General features: G+C 32.4%; 2 protein-coding genes across 2 annotated transcripts; both read left to right on the forward strand.

Annotated features, from left to right (window-relative positions):
• Positions 1-381: 381 nt before the first annotated feature.
• Positions 382-9,167, forward strand: LOC103488892 (uncharacterized). The gene is made up of 5 exons (XM_051090885.1): positions 382-391; positions 1,523-1,757; positions 2,012-2,165; positions 6,558-6,628; positions 6,755-9,167. The coding sequence occupies exons 1-5, from the start codon at positions 382-384 to the stop codon at positions 6,756-6,758; spliced, it is 474 nt and encodes a 157-aa protein (XP_050946842.1). The 3' UTR covers positions 6,759-9,167.
• Positions 9,168-10,010: 843 nt separating this feature from the next.
• Positions 10,011-15,001, forward strand: LOC103488891 (cytochrome P450 78A5-like). The gene is made up of 2 exons (XM_008447819.3): positions 10,011-12,978; positions 14,170-15,001. Exons 1-2 carry the CDS (start codon positions 12,013-12,015, stop codon positions 14,770-14,772), a joined length of 1,569 nt encoding a protein of 522 aa, XP_008446041.1. The 5' UTR covers positions 10,011-12,012; the 3' UTR covers positions 14,773-15,001.
• Positions 15,002-16,129: the final 1,128 nt, after the last annotated feature.

Raw genomic sequence — 16,129 nt, forward strand, 5'->3', positions numbered from 1 at the left:
CCATAAAAAATATACAATGTAGCGATTTTTCAATTTTTACCATTGGTATTGTTACAATTATCATTGCTGCTATAGTAAGAGTTATTAATTTGTAGGTTACGTTATAGTCGTAGATTATGTTATTGATTAACCATAACTTAGTAATGGTAATGGTAAGATTAAGCTAATCATTCAATTGCAAGTGCTAAGTAAACGGATGCCTTTATCGTTTATGCTTCTAATATGTCCAAATATATATGGTTAAGAGTAATTCAACTACGTTTATAATCGAGGTCCTATTGTGATTGATCCACCAATATAATTTTACAATTACATCAATTTTAATTATGGATGGACCAGAATAATATAAATCTAAGATTTATTGAGCAAATTTTGAAGTATATGAATCAAGGTATTAGTTTAACATATCATTAATACTTCCAAATTAAGTTGTGTGGATTCTGATATTAGTATTCTTATTTATATTTGACTACGTTGATGATATTTTTACGTCTTCCCGATGCTCATAAAAGATTTCGGAGATATCTATGAATACTTAATATCAATGTTAAACTTTTCATTTTATTGATATATTAACATATCAACGAATATTTTGATTCTTAATTGAACACATATCAAATTCTAGCCTCAATATGCATTTGTATCTAATATATCATTAAATTTTAAATTTTGAATTCAAAGAATTCTCAACCTTTTGACCATTTCTTTAAAGAAAAAGTTTAATTTTTGGACAGTTTTAGACAACTTAAGCACCGCTATTGTAACTTGTAAGACAAAACTAATTTTTCAGGAATTAAAACTAACACACCCACAAATTAAATTTACAAAAAAAATAAAAAAGGGAAAAAATGAACCCAAAATAACATATAAGCCCATACAAAGATTGTTTTAAATAAGGATAATAGTCGATTCGATTTTATCGGTTTTGTTGATAAAAACCCAAACAAAACTAATTAGTTTTACGAAGAAAGAATCCAAATCAATGCCCAGTTTTGGTTTTTTTAGGACCAGTTTGATCATCAACTTTTGGCCTTTTTTTCTTCTTAATTTTATTTTTATTTCCGTTATGTTTGAATGGATTTTTTTTTAATTTTAAATTAAAATTGGGTCTATTTTTTTTTCTTCAATTAATTAACTTGACATTTTAGTTGTTTTTCCTTTGGCATACAATGCTGCATAATATTTGATCTTGTTTTTCTAAACAAATAATATTTGATATAATAAAAGCCAAACCAACTAACTCCTACGTCAAATGATTTGATATAATAATCCTTTGTCGTAAATAATATTTAAAAATCTACGGTTAACTACAATATTATCTTAAGATCCTTAATTTTTTACCTTATTTATTATTTTCTTCCTCAACTAAAATAATATACGTCCAGTCGAAACGAGTCTTGTTATAATCTAACTAAGTCAATCCACCCAAAAACTATTATACATCAAACATACTTTTTGGTCGACTCTAGTTTTAGCCTTACTATTAAAAATATTTTTTTCGTTTAATTTAAATTGGGGTAAGAATTCAATTTTTATTTTTTCACCATTTTTCCAACGTTTTACAACAGTGAGCAGAAACCATCGACAAAGCCGCTAGGCGATTGCACCCAACAGTCTTCTATCGTTACACTATATGCTGATTCTCGTCCATGGAAGAATTTCAGACGAAATGCAAGAAGTTTCAAGTATTATCTATGGAGTTTTGTTTACTTTCACAACACGTTGATCGCCGTTCGCTCTTCGGAACTCTCTATTTGGTATTTTACTCTCTCAACACCCATGTTCTTATTCCTTTTTGGTTCACATATATTACAAATTGACTATAATTTTTCAGCCTGCTGCTACGGACACAACAGCGATGTTTTAGTTCAATTTTCTTGTCATTTCCAATTGTTATCACCAAATTTTCCATTATAGAATGAGTGAATCCAACACGAATCTGGACTTCATTTTCACAGCCGTTTGTTAGCTTCTACTTTCGATTGATTTAAACTTCTCCTAATTTGTCTAGCACACACGTTTTGGTTAAACGAAATGGTGTGGGACGTTTTCCTGATAATCGGTTCTGTGAATCAGAGGCTTGTACTTTCTACCGGGGAAGAATTGGTTGGTTGATCATGTGGTTTGGATTTTTGGCTGAAACAGGAGCGTTTGGTGCAGTACAGGTGCGTTGGGATCATATAATAATGCATATAAGTTTTCTCTCCTTATTTAATACAAAAGTTTTTTCTTCCTGTAATTATTTTATTCGTGCATTTTCGTTGCTCTGCATCTATCTGGACTCGTTTGTATGAATTTTTTTTTCTTTTGTAAGCTGTTAACCATCATTTTTTTTGTGCTCATGTTGCATTAGTAATTCCAATAGTCTATCGTGGAATGCAATTGTAGATCCGCATAGCATATTCTCTCCATCTTCTTGATTTTTAATATATTTCTATTTTTTTCATCTGAGCTTCTGCTTTATGATTTACATTTTTTCCTTTGAAATAGACATATCATTAACCTCTCCCCTTCAATAAAGAAAAGGCAAAAAGAAGGAAATAAAAGAAAGATATGGACAAGGAGAAGTTTCTCTCTCTCTCTCTCCCCCTCTCTAGTTGTGGCATTAGCATTATATCCTCACGGCCTAAAGTTCCCATTCCAGATGTTGAAGTATAAGACCATGGGCTGAAGATGACCTAACTGATGAATAGTTTGTTTACAATATATTTAAAAAGCGAATCTTCGAAATTACAAAAATAAAGAATAATATAATGATTAAAATTCTTCCAAAAAGAAGTACTTTGTTATGATATTTTTCTTTTAACAATTGTGAAGGTTTCATTTTAAAATATTACCTTAAGAAGATACCAGAGACATCAGAATCCTGCTTGCTCACGAGTATCTATCCTGTCAACAGATGGACGCATAAGTAAATGAATTTTCTGGCTCCTCTTTTAAAATTACTGATCTTCAATCTTCATTAGTGTTGGGAATGTGACCAAATCACACATCAACTAGGTAAGTGAAGATAACTACCTTAAACTCCAATGGTATTACTTATTAGATCTTTTGGGTGGTTTCAAAAGCAAAGCCATTAGGACTTAAGTGAACAACATTATACCATTATGAAGAAATGTGAAGGATTTATGTCTTTGACTAGTGTATTAGATGGATGCCCTTGATCTAGCCATGTTAGTTGAATCCTCACGTGAGGTAAACCTCGAGAGATGTAGTCATGGCGTGATCGGTTGAGCTTTATCGGATAGATGATATGCTCTGCTTTAGTGAGGAGGAGTTGGCTTGGATAAAAGTTAGATGAAAGATGACTATTTGAGGCGAGACCTTGTGATACATTTTTTGAGGAGAGGATTGTTGGGAATGCGACCAAAGTTCCACCTAGGCCAGAAAAGGAAAAGATCATGGGGTATGGAGTTTCTTGGGTGGTTCCAAAAGCAAAGGGAGCTTATATTCAAAATGGACATTATTGTATCCTAGTTGAGATATGTGGAGAGCGTTGTCTATAACATTTAGTATTTACAAATGATCATGAGCAAACGTTAGTATATTTGACTGTTATCTGGTTGATGGGTGCCCTGGTAAATCTGTTGCTTGTGTTTTAAAGGAAACTTTTATGCATAGCTAAGCTACTTGTCAAAAATGGATCAAGGGAGTATTTTATTGCCAAGAGCCGCAGTTGGTAATGTCCGCAGAGAGATATGTTGTCAAAGAAAGTTGTTTATTATTTATTATTTATTTTATTTAAATGACATACGTAAATGTTAACATACAATAGTTTTAAATTACGTATGGAACAAGAATATGGAATGAAAGTAGCCATTTGGAAAAATATCTAAAAAAATAATATAAAAAAGAATTTAGCATCTGTAAATATTATTTAAATAACAAGATAATACTGAGTCACGTATGTGCTACAAAACGTGATTATTTCATTTTTCATACTTCACTGGTTGATTCACTCGTTGTTTTCTTGAGATTACAGAACCACTTGGTAATAATTGGTTAGGGACGTATATTTCTAATGGTCCCACATTACATCTTCTCCTAAAGAATGAAGCTGATTATTAAATAAAATTTCAAAGGGCGAACTGTTTAAGTGCTTTTGTTTTTAACCACCATGGGGTGGCTTGGTGATAAATAAAAGGCTTGAGTTTGATAAAGGGACAAGAGGAAATATGTTTAATCCATGATGGTCACGTACTTAGAATTTAATATTTTACGAGTTTCCTTGACACCCAAACGGGGAATTGTTCCGTGAGATTAGTCGAGATATGCTTAAGCTAGCCTTGACACCCACGAGTATATATTAGAAAAAGTGCTTTTGTTTTTGTATACCAAGTTTAGTTTCTTTTCTCTCTTCAGACCTCCCCACTTTTTTCTTCTTGAATAGTCCTGATGCTAGTAGTTGTACTTGATACTTGAGAGGATGGACAACTTTCTGTTATATATTTCTTGTGGAAGTATGCCTTTACTTCCTGTTTTACTAGGGACCGAGACTGTGATCGTTTGTTCTAGTCTTGTTGTGAAGAAGATTGCCTTATCTAGGAAGATTAGATATGATTTCTATATCTGGCGAATTGATTCTATGTGAACTTAATTCTAAGAACTTTAAATTAATTTTTTGCAATGGGTTGTTGTAAAGATGTAAGCTATTTGTTTTCTCCAATGTCTAAACTAAGCTAGAATATTCTGAAAAACAAATGTTGAATTGAAACGTTTATGATATCCAGACATGGTGTTTGTTACATATTCCTCAATGTCATATATAAAATTATTTGTGTATAATTAACTGAACGATTATTCTTATTCATAAGATTGCTGCTAATTAATTTATTTATACGATATCAGAATAAAACATTTCCTTATGCTTCAGAATTCAGGCCTTCTGGATGTATCTGGATGTATCTGGATACTCGAAATCTAATAAAGGAAAAGTGGTGTAGAGAAGCTTTTTGGCTATTAAGCAGTGGCCATTAAGCTTATTTTATTATGATTCTCTTGCACTACATATTTTTCCTTCACAATGAAATATAAGTTCTGGATTAAGCTATCTTTTTAGTTTATTGAATACTTAATTTAGGGGGGTCCCATACATATGGGCTAGCACTTTGCTGTTCTTATCTTCAGAAAGCAACATTTACATCACTCGTCCAATTATGCCATTCTTAGCTAGCCTTTCCCTTCTGTATGGACCATTGACGGCCTAATTTTCGTGGCTATAAGCTAAGCAGTCAGGATTACTATTTTCGTTACACTTTTTTCATCCATTTCAGTAAGCAGATGAACAACTAATTGGTTTTGTTTGCCACGTTAAAGTATTATGAAAATTTTTAAAATTCATTTCATACTACTCTTATCTTTGTGCATTCCACCAAATTCTCCATTTATTATTATCATAATGTTTGTCACGAGAGTTAGATGTATCCTGGAATACACCCAAGTATTGTTCTAAGTTTTATTTATAAACATGGTTTCGTTTGGTTGAGGAGACCTTGTTATTAAGTTATTAGTATTATCGATGCTGATCAAGCAAATCTACCTTGGTATTAGTGGAAAGAGGTCTCGTAGGAAGAAAGTAACAGGTAACAGCCAGGGGGGCAGTCCATGCGACTTGGGGTTAGTGGATATAAGAAAGATTAGGATAGGGATGTTATTCTAATCTAAAAGTTAGCCAGCATTCCGAATTATGCCGGCTTTAATTTTCTGTTGCTGGAGGGGAAAGTCTTCAAGAAGAGTCTACTAAAGAATTTGTTTTGTAGAACAAAGACAATTCGCTTTAGCACTTGTGTTCTAAACAAATCATTTCTTTGATTCCTGCAAGTCGAGTTCCAATTGGTGGTCTTTGTCCCAAATTTTTAATCACCAGCCTGGGAAAACCACAGGTCATTTAGCACGCCAGCGAATATGGGAGTAAGTGGAGGGGTTTTATATTCCCTGCTTTGAGCAAAGTAGAATCGTCATCCTCCCAAATTGAAAGATCTCTTTTTATTATTGAATCCAAGTAGCGGAAGCCACGCGTCTTGTTTGGCACATCCAAGTTTGTACATATTGGGGACTCTTTTGTTTCTTTCAATATGATATGCAGTGTGGATTATAGGCCCCAATAATGGGGGATGCTTTGTGGATGGACTGCGGAGGATTAAAATATACTGGGTGCTCTTGTCGGCGAGGCTCCTCCTTTTGCTCAATTATCTAATTTCTCATTACTCATTAGTGGGGTGGGGTAAAAAAAGGAAGCACTGCCACAGGGCATTTGTACGGGATGATGTATTATGTGTGGGCCGGACTGTCATCAAGCGGTGACATAATCATTTAAAATTGACGGTTACTAGTGAATTTGTCCTTGTAAAATACTGACTCGTATTGGTAACTTCTCTTGTGGTCTTCTTTTGTCACCAGTATTGAATTGTGCAGTAACAGATGTCATAGTTAATATCAGCAAATGGGTCGCTGTTATATGTGTTCTTTTCCCCCCTTTTTTCCTTTTTCTTTTTGTATTGTTTTTGCTTTTATAATAAGAAAAATAATAATTATTACTATCGGTTTGTGGTATGCAGCTTTGTGAATCTAATTTGGTCAGCGTCGGATCTATGAACACGAAGCACGGCCCCGTTATTGCCCATTTCAGGTGAAAGTGGAAAGTTGATTTTGGCATGTTGGACATTTTGATAGATTATTGGTCATTTTCTCTCACTCTCTCTCATTTTCATGTCAATATCTTCCTACTAATGTCGAATCCTTTCTTTTTCAATAGATAAAAAAATCATTACGGCAGCCGCCGGCCTTTTATGTAAGGCAACTATACACCAATTCATGCGCACAAAGGTATGAAACCTAGGCATTTCTTTATATATATATATATAATTAAATTTATTAGGATATACTGAGTAGTCCAATGATTTATTTCTAGGAAGAAACATAATGGGCATTTAGACTCCCAATTTGACTGGGGTGTAATGTACTATTAGCCAACACAACTTTTGGACGCCTCATTATCGTTATAATAGTTGAAGTTTTAAATTATAAAAAAAATGATTTAAAAACTTTGTTGTCTACGGTGTTTACTATTATACGACCGTTATCTCTCCTTATTAGTAATCTACAATAAAATAGTTTGTACTCAAATATAGACTTTTATAACTCACACTATGTTCTACACTCCAAACACAGACTACAATTATCTATAAGCTATGATAACCAACTTCAGCACCAAAACTATTCCAATATGATTCTCCACTGTTGATGATAATTAGTATCATTATTGTTTGTTAAGGAAAAATAATCACAAAAAACCAATTTTGAGCATTAAAATTGTTTGGGTGTGGGAACTTGATTGATTTTTCTTTGGAGCTAAACTTGGAAAGACTACTGGGTTTACGAATAAACTTACTAACTCGTCTAATTGGACAAATAAAATGGAGGGAGGAAATAATTAATAGTTGCAGATGTTTTAAAATTTATGATGGGAAAAAAAAAACAAAAAAAAGAGAGAAAAGAGAAAAAAATGACAGGGGAAAGCCCATTCTGATGTGTAGCTTTACAGCCTGTCCTTTCGCTTTGTTTTCTACTTGTGAATAATTTCCATGTTTATCCCAAACAAGTAGAATAATGACCCTGTTTTATATATTTAGCTGAATGACTAGAACTTTATACGTGTGTTTATTTGGTATCAGAACTTAGAAAGTGACTAAGACTATCAAACTAACAAGTCCTTGTTTAGTTGGTCTATGCATTTTTTTTTTAAGTATCTAATAAGCCTTCAAACATTTTCTTTTTCATTCTTGAAATTTAAATTTTGAGGCAAACACATCCTCGACCTATATAATATTTTTTAAACTTCATACTTGCTAACAATAAATTTTAGAGGGTGTTTAGGACAATGAGTTGATTATTATGAGGTTATTATAGTTGGATTATAATAGTTTGGGTTTGATGTGTAAGTTATTTTAGTTTGGGTTACACAATATTTTGTGTTGAGCTTTAAGCTATTTTAGTTTGAGAAAGCAATAGTAAATACGGTAGAAAAAAATAGTGAATTCTTCTAAATAGTATTTATTATAACAAGAGGTGGTTATATCTTAAAATAGCCCTTATCACAGACACTTCCTAAAAGTTTAGAGACTTCTTAGATAAAATTCAATTTTATATTTAATATGTTAGTTAATTTTTAAAAATTTTGAGCATCTAAAGAGTGTTAGATACAAAATTGAAAGCTTAGAGGAAGTTTGGAATTCACCAAACTCATGTTTGGACACTTAAAATAAAATTTTTGGGATTAAGAAAGAAACCAAACTTATGAGTTTGGAATATGTTTTTTTTATTATTATTATTGAATGTCATATGTTTTAGAAATTTTTTTACTACAACATGATCATTGATGACCATTAGCAACAAAATTTGGCCAACTTCACGATTAACCCTTGATGACCGATCATGATCGATCAATAGTCATGACGACTGATCGTCTTGATTGTTGGCTTCGAGTCATTTTGATCGTCGCCTCTAGATCGTCTTGATCGTCGACTATTAATCATCTTGATCGTTGGTAACCTACCAGTTTGGACGTCATTGTCGTTAGGTAAACATCTTGATCGTCGGCGATCAATCGTTATCGTTAATTATCGATTGTCGTGCCTATTAACAAATGGTTGTAGTGATGGACAATGACCAATGGCCATGACCCTTGGTGTCTAATTGTCATGATGGTTGGCGATCGACCAATAGTTTTAAACATTGGCGATAGTTGACTGTCTTCACCATTGATTGATGTCTATCTTTAGCAAGACTTGCCTACACTCTTTCCCATGGGTTTGAATAGTAAACACTATTCAAGCCCATGTATTACTATTTTTTTTTCAATTAAATCTAGAAAATTCGTCAGTCAACTCCGAACACCACTTCTAGTGACCATTGTCGGCCGACCACTAGGTGTCAATTCTGACAACCTTGTTGGCAAACTTCCGACCACCAACTTTGGTGACTATTGCAAACCTTGAAAATTTAATAAAAATGAACTTTTGAAAAAAAAATTCGAGTCATTCCAAATATGACTTTGATTTAATTACAATAATATGCTCATTATTAGATTATTTTTTAATTATCTCTTTTTATCTTATTTATTTAAAATTAATCTTTTTTTCATTTTAGGAGATTTGGTTATATTTTTCTCGGATATCACAAATGTAAATCAAATATTAATATGTTGGTAATATAAGGAAAATTGTAAACATATATCGCATGTACCATAACTTATTTTTCATTTATTTGGATTCACTTAAGAAAGAGTGTTTTTTTTTATAAAAAAAATCATTTCTATTTAAACTTTTTTGATAAGGGTGGTTTAAAATATAATGTATCATAGGAAGACAATCATAACTATGGCCAAATATAACTTTACTGAACTTTCACTTTTGCTTAACCTTTTTTGTTATCCTTATTTCGAAATCTATTATACCCTATTTTTTTTTTAATGTTGCTTAATTGAAACTTTTGTAAACTTATATGATATCTTATATTTTGTGAATGGTTTATATATTCCTAACTAGACCATTCATTTTAATGCTACTGTAATCAAAATTATTGTTATCGAATGTTAAAATTTCTCGTTTTAACACTATTGTCATGAAAATCAATAGAATCAAGAAATTAAACTAGAGGTGCAAAAAATGAAGAAAAATTTAATTAAAAAATTTAAGATGTTCCAATCCAAAAAAAAAAAAAAATTAAACAAATTGGCTAAGCCTAAGAATTCAGAACTAGTACCTAAACACAGGCATCAGATTTCCAAATCTTAAACCCAAATACAAACACAGACATTTGTAATTTCCAGTCATCAAAATCCCATCAGATAAGTCCATAAGTATTTAATTTCGAAGTTGTGCGTCAAACGCCCTCTTGGTGTTTTTCTTAATAGTTACCGACATTTTAGCAACAAATTTGAAATTTTGGACACTAAACTCATATATTGTTATTATTGTATTAACATATTGAAAGACATACCATCAAAACATCCCATTTGGTATCATGTATAAATTTATGTAATTTGGTAGAATTTGTTTCAAATTGTTAAAGACTATTTTATAAAAGAACTAGACTAGGAAGACATCCTAACATATGAAACTAGAAGAATCCTCTCACCTCGAAGGGAAAGGAATTGACCAAAATCAGATGTTTCCTTATCTTTATCGCCGCATATTTTGTTTCTTACAATACATTATCTTTTTGCCCCAAGTTGAATTTAAAAAGTTAAAATTTTATTTTTCGATTTGTTGACCCCCTTTCATGAAAACAAGAAAACAAGTAAGACGGTGGAAGGTACCTCATATTTGATTGTTGTCGACAACTAATATGAGTTTTATTAGAATTATTGTTATTTTATATATTTTTTTACAAAGGACTGATTATAAGATACAATCCTGAAAACACTTGCATGCATTTCAATGCACTGGTTTTTTGCATTTCGATTGAGTAGTCCAACTAGCCATTCTTTTTTCTTAAAAATTATTTTATGTTGTGTGGTTGGTGTCAAGTGATATGATTATGTTTTTTGGTCAATTGATGATTTAATATGATATAAGAGGAAGGAGGGTGGTTTAGGAGGTTGTGTCTATTTATTTCCTCTTCTATTAATATTAATTTTTACATGTTGTGTCTTATTCACATTTCAAGGCCATAAGTATGGGGAGTCTTGGATAGTATGATATTAAATTTTGGCTGGAAAAAATAATTGGGTGTTTAGTAGGGTGTCTTTATCCATTATGGAGGCGTCACAACTAATCAAACTTTTACCTGTGGGTCTATGGAGATTCTTCGGCATATAATTCATGGACATGTCACACACTGACAAGATTTATTTTCAAAAGAAACCATACAAATATTAAAGAGAAAAGCAATGTCTGAAGATGCTTTGTGCTGAAAAAGAAGAAATAATAGTGATGTCACATGACAACTCTCCGGTTTCTAAAGCCTTTCTTTTGTTTTTTGTGTTTTATTTTTTTCCCCATTTCAGCTTTGAATTATTTTAACATAAAATTCCGATGCAACATTAGGTAAATTCTGGGTTTTCCAAAAACTGGTATGCTTCAAACTGTTTTCCCTTGGCCTTGGCTGTATTAAATGGTGGTATGTCTCCACTAACTTAGTTGCTTTTCCACAATATGAGCTCTCCTTTTTTTCCGTTTTTTGCTTTTCGATATAATGAAAAGGCTCCATGTTTTTATGTTTTGTTCCTTATCCACGTAATGTCATTTTCTATTTTAATTTAGTGTAGTGGTCATTACAAACTTTTTCTCAATAATGTATGAAAAACTTTAACACGAACCAATTGAATTGTTGATGGTGATTTCAGCCCTATGTAATATCTGTAATAATGAAATATGTGGGTATACTTAGAGGGTCTATTTGTAGCAATTCTATTATTTCAAGGGTTATTTGTTCAGCAAAGTGAGTGTAGTCATTCCATTGTAATTAAGCATGGTACTTTTTTAAGGTCAAAGGTCTAAATATTCATACTCTACAAGGGATTATTTATTCATTTCTAAAACCGTCGCTAATAGAGTAGTGCAACATAGTTGGAGTTGTGTAAAATAGTAATAAGGGGATGATTCTGACCATTGGCTTTTGTTCTTATTGCCTTAACTAATTAGGTTTGACTTTTTTTTGTTTCTTTATTTTTAGAATTATATCACAATGTGGAGTAAAGTAAACGATTGAACTAATCTTTGACTTTTATTCCATACACAACGGGAGTAGGAGATTTGGATCACATACATCTTGGTCATTAATATATCTATATGTTAGTTGAGCTATGTTCATTTTTCTTAGAGAAAAAGAAAACTCTTCAAATGATAGAGAATACTTGCACTTTAAAAGCATAAACATAATAGGAGCAAGAGCAACATGAAAGCGAAATATATGGCCAAAAGCTTAACTAGAGTTAGGAGAATAGTAACCGCAGCCTTAACCAGAATCAATTCCCACGTACTATATAAACCACGCTACACCTGAATCCCCATGCACTCCAATACCTTTTCTCCAATCCACATCTTCAAGGGGAAAAAGAAGATGAAGCTCCTTGTTCTAGCCATCCTCACCATCTCACTACTCTTCCCTTTCAGCCTCCTCAATTTCCTCTTCTGCTCTCTCCTTGCCTTCTCTCTCAACTACTGGCTCATCCCCGGTGGTTTTGCATGGCGTAATCACCACCGCTTCTCTGTCAACCTCCCTGGACCCTCTGGTTGGCCACTCCTTGGCACGCTCCCACAAATGGGGCCACTTGCTCACCGGAATCTTGCTGCCATTGCTCACTCCTTCAAAGCCACACGCCTCATGTCCTTTAGCATGGGCGCTACTCGAGCCATCATAAGTAGCCACCCTGACACGGCCAAGCAGATTCTTTGTGGGTCAGCTTTCTCCGACCGACCGGTCAAGCAATCGGCTAAGCTTATGATGTTCGAGAGAGCCATTGGCTTTGCTCCAAATGGGGTTTATTGGCGCAATCTTCGACGAATTGCTGCCAACCACATGTTTTCCCCACGGAAAATTTCCGACCTGGAGGGGCTCCGTAGGGAGGTGGCGGATGAAATGGTGGCAGAGGTGTCAGGAAATATGGCGAGTGAGGGGGTGGTGAGGCTGAGAGAGGTGCTGCAGAAGCATTCTTTGAAGAACATAATAGAGAGTGTGTTTGGGAGTGGTATGGAGATGGGGAGGAAGGGAGAGCTTAGTGATATGGTGAGAGAAGGGTATGAATTGATAGCGATGTTCAATTGGGAAGATTATTTTCCGATCAGCTTTTTGGATTTTAGTGGAGTGAAACGAAGGTGTAATGAATTGGCGGGCAGGGTTAATGTGGTAATTGGACAGATCGTTGAAGAGAGAAAAAGAGTAAATAACGAGTTTAATAATGATTTTCTTACTACTTTGCTAACTTTGCCAAAGGAGGATCAGTTGAGCGATTCAGATATGGTGGCTGTTTTATGGGTAACATATTTCTTACTCTCTCTATCTCTCATATATTCATTATTATGTTGATGAAAAAAAAAAAGAGTTATCAACTTAAATTATTTTCTAAATATATAAGATGAAAATAAGTGAAGAATATATGTTTAAGCTACTAATAATCCAATCTTTATTGTTTTAAATAATTTTTAATTTAGTCTTTTCTTGTTGAGTTTAGATGTCCTAACAAGTTCCTTGAGTGACAAGGTGATATATTTTAGTCAAATCTGTTTAAAAGAGGATGCTTCCATCATATGCTTTTTTTTCTTTTCATATTATATGCTATTTTTAACATCCAATATGTTTTAGGATAGTAATAACTTATTTATTTTTATTCAATAACAAAATATTTGTTATTTACATGTTTGTTGTTACAGTCTAATATCTTTCTAAAAAGAGAACAATTTACTGATTGTGAGAGTTATATCCATGATAATATTTAAAATAAATACAATTTGGATAGTTATCATTTTATGTATATATACTTCTAAAAATATTTACAACTATATCAAAATATCTATCACCCACAATATACACAAAATCTATATTGATAATCCGTCGTAGATAGACGGTAAAATTTTATTATAATTTATAAATATTTTAATTTATTTTACTATATTTGAAAATAATCATATATATCAATGATGATAGATGGAAAAAAAAGAACGAAAAACACAAGAAATTAATCCATGTTTTGATAAATAGGATAGATGCGTTGCTGTGGAATATTTGTTTATGGCCATGCATGAAAATGAACAATATTCCTCCTTTATGTATATTACTTTATACATATTACATTTACACATTTTATATGTGTGCTGATTGTTCAATCAGCAATCTTATTGTTGCCATCCCTTATGACCCACAGCCCATACTTCTTTATTCTTTTTTATGTTTGACTATTATGGCAAAAAAATTTTACAATAAAGTTCTATAAGCTTTACAAGATTCGGATATAATCATCATAATATGTATCCATCTCTCAAAAAAAAAAAAAAAAAAACCAAAACAAAACAAAAATGATTGTTAAATTGACCACATAATAACCCACATTAGCCACTGACCAAAAATGTTCATAAATTATATTTTTATTTTGTACATATAATAAGGTTTGCTACATTAATATAAACTATATTAGTGATAAAATTTTAACTAGTGAAAAATTTCATGCAGGAAATGATATTTCGTGGAACCGACACTATAGCAATACTCCTAGAATGGATAATGGCCAGAATGATACTACACCCAGATATCCAAGCCAAAGCTCAGGACGAGATTGACTTGTGCGTAGGGGGTAATAGGCACGTGCGTGATTCCGACATCCCGAACCTTCCCTACCTCCAAGCAATAGTGAAAGAGGTTCTTCGTCTACATCCTCCAGGGCCATTGTTGTCGTGGGCTCGATTGGCAGTCCACGATGTCCACGTGGACAAGATCTTAATCCCAGCTGGCACAACGGCAATGGTGAACATGTGGGCCATAGCCCACGACCCGTCGATATGGAAAGACCCATGGACATTTAAGCCAGAACGGTTCATTGAAAATGACATGTCGATCATGGGTTCGGACTTGAGGTTGGCACCTTTTGGAGCTGGGCGAAGGGCATGTCCAGGAAGGGCCTTGGGTTTAGCCACTGTGCATCTATGGCTAGCCAATTTTCTGCACCGGTTTAGATGGATTCCATGTTCATCCACTAAATCGGTTAATTTGTCAGAGTGTTTGAAACTATCACTTGAAATGAAGAAGCCTTTGAATTGTCGTGTGGTTAGTCGGTGAATAAAAAAAAATCAAGGGGTAAAAAGAGAGTAAAATGAATTTTTAAATTAGTAAAAATGAGGGAATTTACAGCTATAGAAACCTCATGGAAGGTAGATTAATTATCGTGTAAATTTATTAATAATGGTTTGTGTTTGTGATAATTAAGAGACAGGAAGGATGGGAGGAGAAATATGTAGTTGTGATCATAATTGATAATTAAGTGTTATTTTTACTTTTTGAATACTAATCCTATAAGGGTTATGTTTACCTAATTATAACAATATATGTATTATTTTCTTTCTAAATATTTCAATCGAAAAGAAAATTATCATGTAGTAACTTGTTATTGAATATTTGAGTGAACTATCCAGATAACAATATTATTCACTTTATACATAAATCCACATATACCTTTATTTTTTATTTTGATTTTATCTCAAAAGACTTCGTACTAATTAAAGTAATTATCTTTCACTAATAGATTTTAACTTTGATTGTATTTTCAATAAATAGATATTTCGAAATAAACTTTAAGTAATTTTAATTTGCTTTAAAAACAAATTTATGATAGTGGAAAGAATTAAGTCCCATGTCTTTAGTTATCTAAAGACATCTCATCTTTGATGCTTTTTCTTACTGAGGTAATTGACAAAGCACTTTTGTTGGATTTAAGCAATCCACTTTTTGTCTTTTGTTGTCGACTCACTCAATCTTTGGAGAACACTTTTTTGTTATTGAAATTATTGAAATATTGTATAAATGCATTCATCTCTTTACTCAAGATTGATCATAGTCAATATTGCAAAAAATGGCACAAAAAAAGAAAAAGAAGCATTTCATCCCCCCCCCCCCCCCCCTCCCCCCACTATATCTTGCAACATTAATAAGTAAATAAAACATGAAATAAAAAAGATATTCCCTTTGAATTTTTTTTATACATCATTCGAAAATATCTCTAATAAATTAATCGGAAACAGAAAAAGAATCCAAGTTATATGAATAAGAATAACATATAATATAGATAAGAATTTAAATTAACATCCAATATTGATGCTTCACTCCGCAATATTTATAAGAGGGGAATGATTAACTACCGACCATCTAATGATTAAAAATTTACATAAGTACTATATAAAAAAAAAAAAAAAACAACCTAAAGCGATATTTAAACTTACTATCATATATTATAGTATTGTAAGTATTTATTAACAAACTCAAATTAAACTAAAATGATTTCAGTACAATATACTACGATAAATTGATTCTTTAATGACAACCTATAATACCTATGTATAAAAAACAACGAACGATGGAAAAAGTGCACCAAAACAAACAAAAAAAAAAAAAAACAATCCACCTACATAGTTTTTTTTCA

The sequence above is a fragment of the Cucumis melo genome, chromosome 10 (genome assembly GCF_025177605.1).
Source record: "Cucumis melo cultivar AY chromosome 10, USDA_Cmelo_AY_1.0, whole genome shotgun sequence".
NCBI lineage: Eukaryota > Viridiplantae > Streptophyta > Magnoliopsida > Cucurbitales > Cucurbitaceae > Cucumis > Cucumis melo.

What these genes read in the sequence shown, in the direction of transcription:
- LOC103488891 (XM_008447819.3), top strand. Translation starts at nt 12,013, where the DNA reads ATGCACTCCAATACCTTTTCTCCAATCCACATCTTCAAGGGGAAAAAG. An exon ending in ATATGGTGGCTGTTTTATGG is followed by an intron (nt 12,979 to 14,169) that starts GTAACATATTTC and finishes AATTTCATGCAG; the next exon opens with GAAATGATATTTCGTGGAAC.
- LOC103488892 (XM_051090885.1), top strand. An exon ending in TCTTCGGAACTCTCTATTTG is followed by an intron (nt 1,758 to 2,011) that starts GTATTTTACTCT and finishes TAATTTGTCTAG; the next exon opens with CACACACGTTTTGGTTAAAC. An exon ending in GAGCGTTTGGTGCAGTACAG is followed by an intron (nt 2,166 to 6,557) that starts GTGCGTTGGGAT and finishes TGTGGTATGCAG; the next exon opens with CTTTGTGAATCTAATTTGGT.